The 14,493-nt window shown below is 53.7% G+C and overlaps 1 protein-coding gene across 6 annotated transcripts in view; it reads left to right on the top strand.

Moving 5' to 3' along the window:
* Positions 1-2,537: 2,537 nt before the first annotated feature.
* Positions 2,538-14,493, top strand: part of LOC141725838 (uncharacterized) — a 195,119-nt gene continuing 183,163 nt past the window's right edge. Inside the window, exons 1-3 of one of the 6 annotated variants that reach the window (XM_074529970.1) lie at positions 2,541-2,680; positions 9,586-9,650; positions 9,804-12,904. In XM_074529970.1, coding sequence (XP_074386071.1) covers positions 9,629-9,650; positions 9,804-10,894 — 1,113 coding nt within the window. In that variant the 5' untranslated portion in view covers positions 2,541-2,680; positions 9,586-9,628 and the 3' untranslated portion in view covers positions 10,895-12,904. The other 5 variants (XM_074529969.1, XR_012577451.1, XR_012577453.1 and 2 more) reach the window with 5 other exon arrangements.

A 14,493-nucleotide genomic window follows, 5' to 3' on the forward strand; every position in this document is an offset into this window, starting at 1 on the left:
GTAGCTGTAGTTGTGAAATAATAACTAATGCTTTTGTTTTTGTAAATAACTGACAATAATAACTTAGATATGGTTGTGAAATAGCTGATGTTCATTTCAAGTACTTGTGGAAATAGCTAAAACCTTCTGCATGGTCAGATAACATTTCAGGAAGGGATGTGATGAGGACCCCTGCCCCTGCCCCTTCCACTGTCAATAACTGTCACCTGCTGAAATCACAGAACAGGGGCCCTTGTGAGGGAGTGACACACAACCCTCAAAACAGCAATCCACGATTCCTGCACGTGCTCTAAAACGGCGAGTTGGGGGTCAAACCAACCTAAAAAATTCCTGGAACATGTAAACGAGTTCAGAGAAATGTTTGAATACGGGTAATCATTATGAAGATGTATTTGAACAATACATTGGAAAAACTGGACAAGAAGAGTTGCTGTGGTTAACTGGTGTGCCTCTGGCCATCGCCAAGCACCCAGCGCTGTTACTGGTCTGTCCCTTATTATTCCTTATTAAACTTTCAAAAATTCTAAAGAGTGAGGCTCCTTTCTCACAAAACCCAAGGTGCTCACCCCTTGTTCTTCCCCCAAAGCCCGTATTTGTCAATCCTAAACTTTGTCTGGATGGAGGAGAAGGAGGCTGTGAGGAAAAGGAAGATGCATTGGTGTGGAGGCCCATGGCAGTCTCAATCTCCCACCCGTGGAGGACTGGTCCCCAAGAAGAAGAATAGATTTCAAGGTTATGGTGAGAAGCTTGCTTCTCCCACAGCTCTTTGCAGGCACATGCTGATTTATGGAAAGTTATGTTACCCCAATTGCCCTTTGGCCTAATTACCCAAGTTCACCCCCTATTAGCCATCTCTGGTTAGTCCCTAGACTGTTCTCCCTCTCTGTCCCTCCATTGGCCCTAATTTACTGCATTCCTCTGCCCCTGTTTCCCCATTAGCTGACCCGACCCTTAACCCCTCCTTTGCACCATTTTCCCCCATATCCATTGGACCCTGACCCTCAGCTCCACCCTCACTACCCCATATAAAAACCCCCTGTGCCCTCAGCTTGCACCCTGTCTTTGTCCCTGGGCCCTGCTCAGCTGTGTCCCCTGTTCCTGTACCAATAAACCCAGTTTGCTGCAGATCATACCCAGACCCATCCTGCCGACTTTGTCAACTTTATAAAGCAGCCGTGAGCTTCGGGCTCCGGAGTGCCGGACGCTCCAAGGGCCTGGCCAGCGCCAGGACGCTCCAGGCTGGGACAGCCAGGCAGGGCAGGAGGAATCACTGCCCCTTTCCCCTCTCTGCTGCTCCATCTCCCAGCCCAGCATCGCTGCAGGACAGCCTCACTGCCAACGCCATCCTGCCAGGGATGGACTGGGGGGATCTCCTTCCCCTTCCCTCTGCCATGGAGGCAAATCCCATCTGCTCCTTGTCCACCCTCCTTCCTCTCCTCATTCTGTCACACATCCATCCATGTTCCTTTCCCATCTCCTTCCTCCCTTGTTCCTTCTTGTTCCTTCCTCTCCTCCTGCCTTTTCCGTTCTTCCTGTCTCTTCCTCTCCTTGTCCTTCCTCCCCCAGGCACTGAGCTGCGGACAGAGACCAGGGAGAACAAATCCCTGTGACAGAACCTCGTGGAAGAGGCCATTTGGAACGGCTCCATGGCTCAGGAATCCAATGGGGAGCAGAAGCCCGAGAGATCCCACACAAGGAGGGGCTGCAAACCCAGCCCGGGGAGCTGTGAGGAGGTAAAACCCTCCCTGTGCTGGGAAGGGTGTGGGGAATGTGAGAAGAGCTTCAGGCAGAGCTCAGCCTGTTCCTCGTGCCTGCAAAAACGGCCGTGCCGGATGCAGAGATCCATGGGGCTGCAGAGATCCCCCGACAGCCCCCGGAGCAGCCACGCTGAGCACGGCGATGCCTGAGAGGAGGCTGTGACCCCGTGGCCAGAGGGCCCCGCTGGAGCAGCCTGTCCTGGCAGGACTGAGCCCGGGGGAGATCCCACGCTGCAGCACTTGGAGGGGGCTGTGCCCCGTGGGATGGACTCAGCTTGGAGAAGTCTCCGGTGGGAGAGAGCCCAGGATGCAGCAGGGGAACGACTCCTGTCCCTGAGCAGAGGGAGAAGCCCCGGGGCATGAACTGAGCCCGGCCCCATTCCCTGTCTGCGGCAGTGCCGGGGTAGGAGGTGCAGCTGGGAGGAGGGAGGCGTGGGGGAAAGCTGCATTTAAGGGTCTTCAATTACTTCTCATTATCCTGCTCTGAGTTTTTGGGGTTTTCTGTCATAAAACTCTCCCATCCCCCACTCATTCACAGGGGTTTGGTGCGGTTTTCCCTTTTTGGGGGCAATCAAAGCGATGTTGCGGAGAAGTTTGCGTTTTCAGCTCAATCCCCCTCGGGCCCGGGCCCGTTCCAGGGCTGTTCCTCAGCTCCGGCTCTGCCCTCACGCAGCCCAGGGGGCCCTGAGAGCGAGGGGCGGGGCTGTGCCGTGTGCAGAGCACGCCCCTGGCTGGGATTGGGCGTCAGTCGTGGTTGGGGCGCGCTGATTGGTGGGAGCGGGGCGGAGCAGGGCCCCGGGGGCGGGCTGGGGGCGGCCGTGGCTGGGCAGCGGCGCCATTGTCGTGTTTGGGGTCCCGGGAGCGGTGGCGGCGGCCGGAGCGCGGTGAGGCAGCGGCGGAGCTCGGAGGCGGCCGCAGCGCAGGTGGGAGCCGCGCTGGGTTGTGCGGGGGCTCGGGGCTGGCTGTGGGCCTCGAGGGCGGCAGGGGGCTCGGGGGGGTTGGTTGTGCCGTGTCCGGCCCGTGTTGCCGCTGGCGTGAGGGCGCTGCGGGAGCGGCTGCCCGCGGTCTCCTTGCGGCCGCTGCCTCGGCAGGAGCCGCTGCCGGAGCAGCGCTGGCTCGGCCCGGTTGCTGTGGCTGGGACAGAGGGGGCTGCCCCGTGCCCGGGGCTGTGCGGGGAAATTGCCGTGGCCGGAGGTTTGTGTGCCCAGAGGAGACAGAGGAGTCCTGTAAAAGTGACTTTATTGCTGGGCAGAGGGAGAGGCCGTGGGGCATTTGCCGTGCGCTCTCTGCCATTGTTGTAGTTCGCAGCCTCCTTTTTATTCTCATTTTCCCGGCCTCATCTCCCTCTCCCTTTGCCCACTGGCTGAGGTCCTTGGAAGGTTCAGACTTCCCGATCCGCCAACTGCATGTCCTCGTTAATGTGCACCCCCACTTTTGTATAACAGCCGATATTCATGGCTCTGTTAAATCCTTATTCTTCTGAAAGTTCAGGAATTTAGCGGGACTTTCTGTGAGCAGCAGTCCATGTTAATTAGGAACATTTATTGAAGCTGGTGGTTTCGCCCGTTATTTCCTCATCTACGAGTCCCTGGCCCCTCGCTCAGCTGCTGAATGAGCTGCACTCTCAAGGTGTGGAGCATGGTAAAAAGCTGAGAGTTGCTGTAGCACATCAGAGGAGAAAGAGCATTCATTTAATCCATGGTCTGCCAGGGAGCCACAAAACTGTGTCCCATTCCCATTCTTTCCACGTTTGGACCAATACATGAGCTGTTTTTTGTTTCTGGTGTTGTTTTGTTTTTCACCACTTTTCCTTTGTCATCTATTTGCCAACAGCAGTTTGAGTAATTTAATTTTCCACAAACTCCTCTTTTTTCTGCTAACAGATGATCTGATCCCATCCCATGGTTAAGTGTTGGGTTCCTCATTTCAGTGGGTTGGTCAGCAGGAAGGTCAGGAGCTGGAGCTGTCTGGTTGGTTATTATTGCAAGGGCAGCTTGTAATCTAATGATGCCATTGAAATGAGAAATGGGTTCTGTGGCTCCTGGTATGAATTGGTTCGGGTTCCCAGGGCCTGGTCCATGGTGTTGTAGGATTGGTTCTGGTGCCCGTTCATCTTTTCCCCAATTTGGCCGCTCTCTCCAGCCAGGGCTGCATCAATTGACTGCTTTTGTCTAATTAAATCATTAAATCCTTGGATTCCGAGCTGATTTCCCTGAATTTTTGGTAGCAAAAACCCCCAGGGCTCTAATATACCCTATATAACACAAGCAGTGCAAGCACATGTTGGAGTGGGCAGAGGATGATTCCCCCCAATGTATTTATAGTGAAGTTTTCCCAACATTGTCCATGTGCTGTTTCCCTTTGCAGCTTCACCCGTTTGTGTTGCAGGGTCAGATATCCTCCCCCTGGGCTCTGCCTTGAGCTGTGCAAATTCCATCAGTGCCAGCAGGCAGAGCTTGGGGTGAGGGGCAGAGGGAATCAGCCCAATTCCTTCCCCAGGCAAGAGACCCAGGTGCATTGTCCACACTTTGCCTGCAGTGTTCATTTGCATTTCTAAAGCTCCTGTGGAGGCTGCCTGGAATGGAGCTTCTCTTCCTGCTGCTGGGCAATGTTGATGTTTTGTTGCTGGTCGTTAACTCTGTGGGTGTCTTTTGTGCTGTTCCCAGTCTGTTCAGGTGTTAAACTCATCTCCATTGAGCAGTGTAACACCCCTTAAGAAAAACCTTTAAAATTCATTTTCCCAAGGCAAAGACAAACCAAGCCTGAGCAGAGAAATAAGGTTTAAAAGAACCAAACTCGGTACATTTTGCAGCAGTGCAATGGCAGGCAGGCCAGAGTGTGGATGTCAGTGAGCCCCAGAGTGGAATTGTGCCCTGGTGTTCCCCAGCAGCTGTGGCAGTGCAGGCCCAGGCAGCGCTGAAGCTGCAGCAGTGGCAGCAAGGCTTGGCCCCAGTGGCTGGAGATGGCAGAGGAGGGTGGCCAGGATTGCAGAGGATTCCAGCCGAGGATCTGTGGGCAGGTGCAGGGGCTTGGCCCGCTGTGGAGCCCTGGCTGCTGCTGCGTTGTCTTCAGGGCAGGCTCAGGGGCGGCCTCCAATCCTCCTGCTGCAGGCGGGAAGTGCAAATCTCTGGGGCTTCAGAGCCCTTGAGGCCAGGCTGAGGGGTCCCCCCGTGTTGAGCTGTGCTGGCGGCTGTTTCTGGCCTCAGGGACACTTGGCATGGGCCCCTTGGCCACCAGTGGTGCTGCTTTGCACTCCTTAGGCAGGAGCCGATGTCCTGGCTGGGTGTTGGCAGCAGCAAAGTGCCAGGGCAGGCTCCGTGCCAGCCCAGCTTGCTGTGGGAGAATGTGCCTTGATATCTGCTCCAGTGGTTGCTGAAGCAGTGAGAATTGCTTTTGCCCCCCTGTTAGGTGCCATGGTGTCAGCAGAAGATATTGAAGCCTTCCTGCTCAGGGCATTTCAGTGCCAGGCTCTCACAAGCACCCACAGCTGCGCGGGTTGAGCTGAGCATGGGGCGGTGACCTGCGCTGTGTCTGATTCCCCTTCCTTCCCTCCCCTGGAACAGGGTGTTGGTTTTAGACACCACTTGTCCTGGTTGCATCAGAGAAACTCCATATCTAAATTTCCCTCTTTCCCTGGGGCTGCCCACACTTCAGGGTTCACTTGAGCATAGGCCTCGGCAGACATTTGACTCAGAGGTACAATAGAACTGGCCCCTCTATCACCTTTTATAATATTAATTTGCAATTCCAAGTTTAGTGATCAAATACCTTCCCAGTGAATCATGATAACAATTAGGACCAAGTAAAACTTCATGCATTTCAAATCCTTCTCCCAGATGTACCAATAGTGGTTGAACAAAAACAGGCATCTTTCCCACTTATCTCCTCACTAATCAAACATATTTTTAGCATTTCCCCCCCCCCCATATGTCAAAGATTCAGCGTGGATTGAGAGGCCCCTGTGTCCATCAGGAAATTCCTCCTCTCAATGCAGACCCACCCTGAATGTTCTCAAGGGCTGCAGTGTGGAGGGTCCCTGGTGTGATGGGAGCTATGACAGCCCTGCCAATCCATGTCCATCAAGGGGTGGACTTGCTGGTGCTGAGGGTGCTGCTGTCTGTGCTTGCAGTGTCCCTGTGCCCTGCAGCTGGAGCCCTGGTTCCTTGCCAGGGGCTGTTTGGGTGGGCTCTCCCCTGCCGAGGAGGGCAATGCCTGTGCCAGGTGCTTGTGGCCGAGCCGTGCCCTGGGTGCTGGGGCCCCCTTGGGCCCTGGGGTTGATCCCTCAGGGGCTGTAGGAACTGTGCCCTGGCCTTTGCCTTCAGCTTGGCCTTTTGCTGCTCCCTTCTTGCACTCACCTGCTGTGCCTTTGTGCCCAAGTGCTTCAGGGCCTTCTTGTGCCCCTCCTGCAGCCCCCTCAGTGCCTGTGGGTGCTTGTCTTGCTTTACAAGAGAGGTGTCTGCTCGGGAAGGCAGAAAAAGCCTCTCTTGGAATGGAGAATGCAAACCCCCTCCTTCTTAGATTTTAGAATAGTGAAATGAAGGGGCTCTCAGGCAAAGATATGGGAATTGGAATAAGAGTTCTTTACTAGTGTGTATAATAAAGCAAACAAACAGCAACAGCTGCGGCACTGACAGCAAACAGAGCCCGGAGCCAGTCCCGGCCTTTGGGCTGCGGCGCTTTCCCCTTGGGTGCAGTTCCGGGCACGGCCGGCAGGGGCGCTGGTGGCTCCCGCGGGGCGGGGCAGCGCATCCCTCCCATGAGAACCTCTCTGAACGGAAATAGAGCAATCCCTTCATCTAACTCTTTCACTTTTTTCCTTTCTATAGCCTTTTTCCCGTGTTTCGGGAAAGAATTTGAAGAGGGCTGCCTTTCAACTGAGCTCCTAGTGTTTCTGTAAGGTGCTTCCTGTAGAGAGAGAGAGTTTCCCTGAACAGCCGGAGCTGTGCTTACGAAGGGGATGTAACTCAGAGCAGGACGGGGTCAGGGGAGGGTATCCCGCCGAGGCTCGGTGGGAGTGTGGGCAGGGTCTGCTGCCGGAATCGGCAGAGGGGGATGTTCCCGTGGAGCCCGAGGCGGAGCGTGGGCAGCCCCCACATGGCTGATGGCGGCTGATCCGGCAGCTGCCGGCAGAGCAAAGGCAGGTGGGAGAGCCCGGCAGCAGCGGCGGTGCCCAGCGCAGGTGGCACGGGCAGGGCAGGCGGGGATGGGATGGCTGGGACCCCCCCTGGGTGCGGTGGGCGCGGTGAGCTTGGAGCAGGCGGCAGGACAGAGCAACCCCCATCTTGCCCAGCATGGGCGGCAGAGCGGCCGCGGGCCAGGCAGTGGGAGCAGGGCACACAAATTGAGCGAGAGCGCCGGGGCAGGTGGAGCTGCCCTGGGCAGTGAGGCCGCAGCTGGGATGGAAAGCGGGGCAGGCGGAGCTGAGGCGGGCAGCGAGCCGGGACCCGGGACAGGCGCCTGGGCCGCGAACGGAGGGGGCAAGACCTGCAGAGGATCCCACTCTCTTTCTGAGTTTTCCTCTTGTTCCCTTCCCTTTCATTTCCCTTTTTATTTTCTTGTTTTTTCTCGGGTCTTTGTGATACTTTAAAGATTTTTATTCTTCTAAAATCCTCTGTCTAACATATGGCATATTCTCTTCTAGATTAAATGGAGTATTTTACAAATAAATCCAGAGCCTAACAAATCTAAACTTCTTCTTGGATACTTCGAAATGGTCGGTGAGCTCCCTCATGACTTCAAATATTGTTTTCCTCTTCACCTTTTTCTTTATCATATGGCAAATTAAGCATCTTTCAGTTACTTCCTTTGCAACTCCCAAAATCCCAGTGCACCCATAGTTCCTTAAAAAATGATCGCACAAAGTACGAGTACCCCAATGGTTTTTCTGATGCATGTCTTCTAGTATTTTCTTAGAAGCACATTTTATTAAGAAATTGTCTTCTATCAAGAAGTTTCAATTTCCCTGATTTGTATTGTTCCCTTCCTGTCTTGTTTAATTCTTTTTTCTCTGCTTCCGTAAACTTTGGAATATCCATTTTTTCATCGTTTGGAGTTAATGTTAACATAACTCTTTCAGCTCCATTTTCTGCTGCATCCTTAACTTTGTGATCCACCCCCAGTTTTCCCAGTTTGCCTCTCCTTTGGCCCGGGCCGGGTTCCCCCCGCCCGCAGCGGCTGGAGCAGCCGAGAGCCCCGCGCTGCCCATCCCGACCTGTCCCGGCTCCATCCCCGCTCCCGCTGCGGCTGCGAGGGCTGCGGGAACGGGGCAGCGAGGGTGTGGCTGCTGCTGGGGGAGGAGGAGGAGGGAGGGAAGGGCAGGGATGGAGGGGGAGGAGGAGGTGGGGTTAGGGAGGAGGAGCAGGGGGAGGGGGAGATGTAAGAGGAGAAGGAGGTGGGGATAAGACAGAGGAAGAGGAGGAGGGGGAACGGAAAAGGAGGAGCGGGAGGAAGAGGAAGAGGAGGGACAAAGGCAGATCGAGGCTGAGCTGAGGGAACCACGCTGTCGATCCCTGCCTGAATTCGCAGCCCCCACCTGTGGGTTCATCGCCCCCCCATCGTGCTGGTGAGCGGGGAGGGGGAGCTCGGCCTGGATATCCTGGGGGGTCCCTGGGTTGGGGTTTTTGGGGATGTTTGCAGAATGAAGGAGTCCAAGGCTGAGCGGAAAAGGCCCCTTGGGGGGACATCGGGGGGTGGCGGTGGCGGCTGCCAGCAGAGGCAGCCTGGAGGAGCAGAGCCCTGTGTCCCCCAGGAGCCCAAAGTGGGGAGCCCAGAGAGGGGGGAGCGCCGCCATTGGCGGGAGCCTCAAGAGCCTGGAGAGGGGCAGGGGGGACTCCTTGGAGCCGCTGCAGCCCCGAGCAGAGAATGAGGGGAGAAGGGAGCCCGGGAGCCCAAACAGCCCCGGCATCCCGAAATGGGGAGAGCGAAGCGGGGGGAGCTTTTGGCATTGCTGGGACTGCCAGCAGCCTGGGCAGGGCGGGCACCGAGGAGAAGGGGGACCCCCAATCCAAGCGTGACCCCAACAGCTGGGACAGGGGGGGAACCTCTGAACACCAGAGGGGAGAGACCAGGGACGGGGAACTCCTGGGAGGCTTTTTCAGGGCTGAATCTTGGTGTTTGGGATGTTTTTGTGGAGCCCAGGTGACCAGTGATTGCAGAGATGGACTTGGGCAGAGGGACCTGCAAACTCAATGTGTGGTGGGGATGATGAAATAGGAAAGCCTTATAAATATGATTGCCTTGCAAAAGATTTTGAGAATATAGAAAGTATAAGGAAGATTGAAATGAAAGCAAGCTCTGAGATACCTCAGTTAGTGAACAACTGGAAAACAATGGTGTGGCCCAATTGAAGGTAATCCCCTTTTGATGAAACAATTCCCTCAGCTTGCAGACAGATCCAGACCCTACTAGCTCAGCAGAAAGGGTCCAAAGAGGAGTTTTTAGGGTTTAAACTGTAACACAGTGTGGTGATGTAATGATTCTTACAGGCTGTATGTAAATGCTATAGGATTTGTATCTTGTACTAGATTGGTTAGTGAGAAATAGAATATTCAACACAGAAGAAAATTTATTGTATTGTAACGGGACCCTTACTCTCTTACGCTCTTCTCCTCTTACTCTCTCACCCTCTCACCCTCTCTACCCCTCTCTTCTCTCGGGCCTGCTCCGAGCTGTGCCTGGCAGCTCCAAGCAGGGCCCTGCACCCAGGCCCTTTGCAATAAACCGCAAGTTCCACGCCCTGGCTGCAGAGCTCTCTCGTCTCCGTCCGTCCCGACCGTCCTGCCCCCGACACTCCTACAAACGCTCTCATCCCTTGTTTTCCCCAAACCAGGATTGCCCATTGCCAACCCTGGGAGGCTGCGAGGAAGAGGAAGATGCCCTGGGACACTGAGGCAGGTGAGGAGGAAGTCAGTGCCCCTTTCCCCTCTGTGCTGCTCCATCTCCCAGCCCAGCACGGCCCCGGCTGCAGCTCAGCCCTGGGAGGATCTCCTTGCCCTTGCCTGTGGCACGGAGGCAAATCCCATCCTGTCCTTGTCCTTCCTCCCCCAGAGCAGGAGCTGAGCATGGAGAGCAGGGAGGACAAATGCCCGCGGCAGAACCTGGTGGAAGAGGCCGTTTTGAGCGGCTCCACGGCACAGGAAGCCAACGGGGAGGAAAAGTCCCGGAGATGCCGCACGAGGAGGGGCTGCAAACGCAGCCGGCGGGGATCTGAGGGGGAAAGAGCCAGCCTGGGCCGGGAAGGCGGCCGGAGATGGAGCCAGAGCTCGGAGCTGGTGCTCCATGAGCAGCTCCATGATGCGGAGAAGCCCCACACATGCGAGGAGTGTGGGAAGAGCTTCAGGTGGAAGTGCCGCCTGAATGTGCACCAGAGGATCCACACTGGGGAGAAGCCCTACGAGTGTGGGGAGTGTGGGAAGAGCTTCAGCCAGAGCTACATCCTGTACCAGCACCAGAGTATCCACACTGGCGGAAGGCCGCTCAAGTGTTCCGAGTGTGGGATGTGCTTCAGCCAGAGCTCCCACCTGATCAGGCACCAGAGGACCCACACTACGGAGAGGCCCCATGAGTGTTCCAAGTGTGGGAAGGGGTTTAAGACCAGCTCCAATCTCCTCCAGCACTATCGGAGTCACAGAGAGGAGAGGCCCTTCCAATGCCCCGACTGTGGGAAGGGATTCAAGTACAACTCCCACCTCATCACCCACCGGCGCATCCACACTGGGGAGAGGCCCTACGAGTGTGATAAATGCAGGAAGAGGTTTCCGACCAGCTCCGATCTCCTCCAGCACTATCGGATTCACACAGAGGAGAGGCCCTTCCGCTGTCCCGACTGTGGGAAGGGATTCAAGCGCAACTCCACCCTCGTCATCCACCGGCGCATCCACACTGGGGAGAGGCCCTACAAGTGTGATAAATGCAGGAAGAGGTTTCCGACCAGCTCCGATCTCCTCCAGCACTATCAGATTCACACAGAGGAGAGGCCCTTCCGCTGTCCCGACTGTGGGAAGGGATTCAAGCGCAACTCCACCCTCGTCATCCACCGGCGCATCCACACTGGGGAGAGGCCCTACGAGTGTCCCCAGTGTGGGAAGAACTTCTCTGACAGCTCTAACTTGACCAGACACCAACGGAGGCACCACTAAGGGAAGCCCTGTGAGTGCCCCGAGTGCAGGCAGAGCTTCGTGCGCTGCTCCAGCTCCATCCCCCACTGGAGGAGGCACTTTGGGCACAGCCCTGGTCACTCACATTCCCTGTGACCCATGTTGGGAACACACCTGGCTGCTTCGCCTTTTTGTTTGGCCTTAATTTTCCTTAGCTTCTTCTTCATCCTTTAAAAACACCCAAAACTGGGTTAAATGAAGGAACCGGATTGAATATATCTGACGTTCCATAATTTCTCAATTTTTTTAGGGGGAATTTAGTATTTAGAGACACGTTTTGTGTGGAGTGATGCTGTTGCTAAGAGGGAGGAATTTGATCTCACCCTTCTTGTGTTGCTACGAACTCCTCCCCTGACCCCAACCCCAACTCCACCTTTGGGATACCCTTTAAAATCTCCACGGCTCTGCCTTTGCCCTGTCTTTGGGGGCTAAGAAATGGATTCCCAAAGGGTCAGCCCTTTCCCTCTGCGTTCCCATGTGATCAGCCTTTTTTTCCACTGGGTTCCAAAAATTTCAGCTTTTTCTTCTGGATTCCCAGAGAATCACCCCTTTTTCCCACTGGATTCACAAAATTTCAGCTTTTCCCACTGGATTCCCAGAGGATCAACCTTTTTCATGGATTTTCAGAGTATTCTGACTCTGTGTGGTGATTTGACAGGAAATAGGTTGTCTAGGATGTTGTGGTCAAACAATAGGTGCTCAGACTTTAATATTGGCAACTGGTTTGGCCACTGGGACATTGGATCCGCCTCTGAGAACACAGGGGTTTAAAGCAGAGCTCTCCCCTGGGAGGCTCTCTTTGGATTTCCGGTGGGAAAAGGGTTTGGATCTCTTCCCCCGTCCCGGCTGCTGGCTTGGCAGGGGGAGGGGGAGCCACGCGGCCGTGAGGTGGCCGGGCCTGGGACAGTGATGGGAGGTAGGCCTGGCCCAAGGGTGGAAGAATGGAAGAAGTACCGAGAGGTATTTCCTGCCCCCCCCCCTCCCGCTCCCCTCGGAGAGAAGGGGAAGAGAGAGAGAGAGAGAGAGAGAGAGAGAGAGAGAGAGAGAGAGAGAGAGAGATAACCCTGCCAGGGACTGTTATCTTGAAATTTGATATCATGTGTTGTCAGCACAGCCTGCCCGCGTGTCTGGCTGCTTGCAGGAGCTGTTAGCCCCTTTGTGGACAATGAAAACATTGCAGAGCATTGACCTTTCCTGGAGGGGAGATGGAGTGGAAGATGAAGAGGGAACTGAGCAAGTGTTGAAGGTCTGAGCAAGGGAGAGATATGAAAAGAATAGAGAAGAACTCGGGTGGAAGAGATGATGGAGTGGCTGCTTTGCTGGACTCTTTTTGTGTAGCCATGGACAGAACCATGTTTCCTTGTGATATAGAGACTGTATCCAGGGGGGGCAATGCCCTGCACCCAAGAGGGTTCAGTGTTGGTGCCCCTCGGCCCCAGGGGCAATAATTTGGGAGGGGCAGGTGTCCCTAATGAGAGATTGTTCCCTTTTTGGAGTGAGACAAGGCATCCTTAAAAGATGACCCTGGAAGCAGCTCTGGTCCGTATTCAGTGGTGAGAGCACTGGACATGAAAGGAAGAGGTCACCATGGCACAAGAAGGACTCCACTCCTCTTGATGAACTGAAGATTGATTGTTTGAAGGGTGGTGCAGGACCGAGAGTTGGTGATTTGGGGAATGTATTGTATTGTAATAGAGAGTTGGTGGGGAGGAGGGGCAGATGTATTTGTGAAATTTTCATTTTCCTTGTGTGTTTCTTTTTTTTCTCCTTGTCGTTTAGTTAATAAATTCTTCTTTATTTCTAAGTGGGAGCCTGCTTTCCTTATTCCTGGTCACATCTCACAGTAGAAACCAGGTAGAGGGTATTTTCATGGGGGCACTGGCATTATGCCAGTGTCAAACCATGACACTCTGTCACTGTTGTTTTTGTTTGTGCTACTGCATTTGTATTTTTAATTTTTCCTAATAAAGAACTGTTATTTCTACTCCCATATCTTTGCCTGAGAGCTCCTCAATTTCAAAATTAATTATTATTTTTATAGTTGTTTATTGTTATTATTATTACTACTAATAAGTATCATCATCATCATCATCAAAGGGAGGGGGGGGTTTACATTTTCTATTTCAGTGGAGGCTCCTGAAATGGGGAGACACCGCCAAGGATGGGCCATGTAAAATACTTCCTAAAATATGTAAATTAGTTTTTAGATATGTGTGAGGGTCTCTGAATATGCAACATGCTGGTGTAATTAAAACCAGATTAATTAAGGAGTTTCCCTGAAAATAACTGGGGGGTCTTGGTGGCCATAACAACCTTTGTCTAATTGTCCTTGTCTCCTGTTACATCAGCCTGTTGCATATTCCTAGACTTTTTGCATATCCATAAAGTACTTTACATATTCCAGGAACAAAATTGGCTTCATCCTGTCTGGGGGTCCAACCCCCCTCCCAGCTCAATTTGGGGTTTCCCATCCTCCTCCCAGCTCAGTTTTGGGATCCCATACCCCTCCCAGCTTAATTTGGGGGTCCCATTCCCCTCCTACCTCAATTTGGGTGTCCAATCCCCCTCCCACCTCAATTTGGGGGTCCCATCTCCCAGCTCAATTTTGGTCTCCCACCCCCCTCTTTTCCCTACTCTCCCCTTTCCGATCGTTCCCCCAATCCCCTCTCCCGTGTTTGGTTTTGGGGACTCCAGGGCCCTCCTTCTCCGATTTGGGCTCCCGACCCCGTTTTGGATTAATTTGGGGTCCCCATCCCAAGCCCAGGGTCACCTTCCCCCCTCCCCAAATTCTGCTCCTCGCAACTGATGAGTCGTCAGCGAGACACGTTTTGATTGGCTGGAAATTACCCTGCGCTGTCTCTGAGTATTTACCGCAGTGAGAGGCCTTGGTGTGTGGCTGGCAAGTGATGAGTCAGAGTCGGGCCGGGCGCTGATTGGCTGAAAATCGCTGAGCGGGGCCAGTGCTCTGAGTTTGTGCCCAGCGAGTGGAACGTCATCAGTGCCGCGCGTTCCGATTGGTCGGGATCTGGTTTGGGGTGAAGACGGGAGGAACTGGGCTTTATTTCGGATTATTTGGGTTTCTTTGGGGATATTTATGGACTATTTGGGGTTTATCTTGGTTTTTACTTGGTTTATTTCTGTTTATTTGGAATTATTTGTGTGTATTTGGAAGTATTTGTGTTTGTTTGGGATTCTTTGGGTTTATGTGGGTTTATTTGGAATCATTAGGGGTTCTAGGGGTTTATGTTGGTGTATATGAGTTTTTTTTTAGGTGTACTTGAAATCATTTGGGAACTTTTGGGGTTAGGTTAACTTTTTTGGTTTTTTAGGATTATCTTGATTTGTTTGGGGTTTTTTTGGGTTCTTTGGGGTTTATTTCTAGTATTTTGGGGTTATTTGGGTTATTTGGGGTCACGTGGATTCAAAAAATCCGGGAATGTGTCTGCTGCAAAAAACGGGAATTTTTCCTAAAAAATCCGAGAGTTTTCCCCCAAAAAACTGGGTGTGTTCCCTAAAAAATGCTGGGCATTTCCCAGCCAATAGCGACGTGCCCCGCTGCAAAGCATCCAATCACTACGCTT

Source organism: Zonotrichia albicollis, chromosome 31 (assembly GCF_047830755.1).
Source record: "Zonotrichia albicollis isolate bZonAlb1 chromosome 31, bZonAlb1.hap1, whole genome shotgun sequence".
Classification (NCBI taxonomy): Eukaryota; Metazoa; Chordata; class Aves; order Passeriformes; family Passerellidae; genus Zonotrichia; species Zonotrichia albicollis.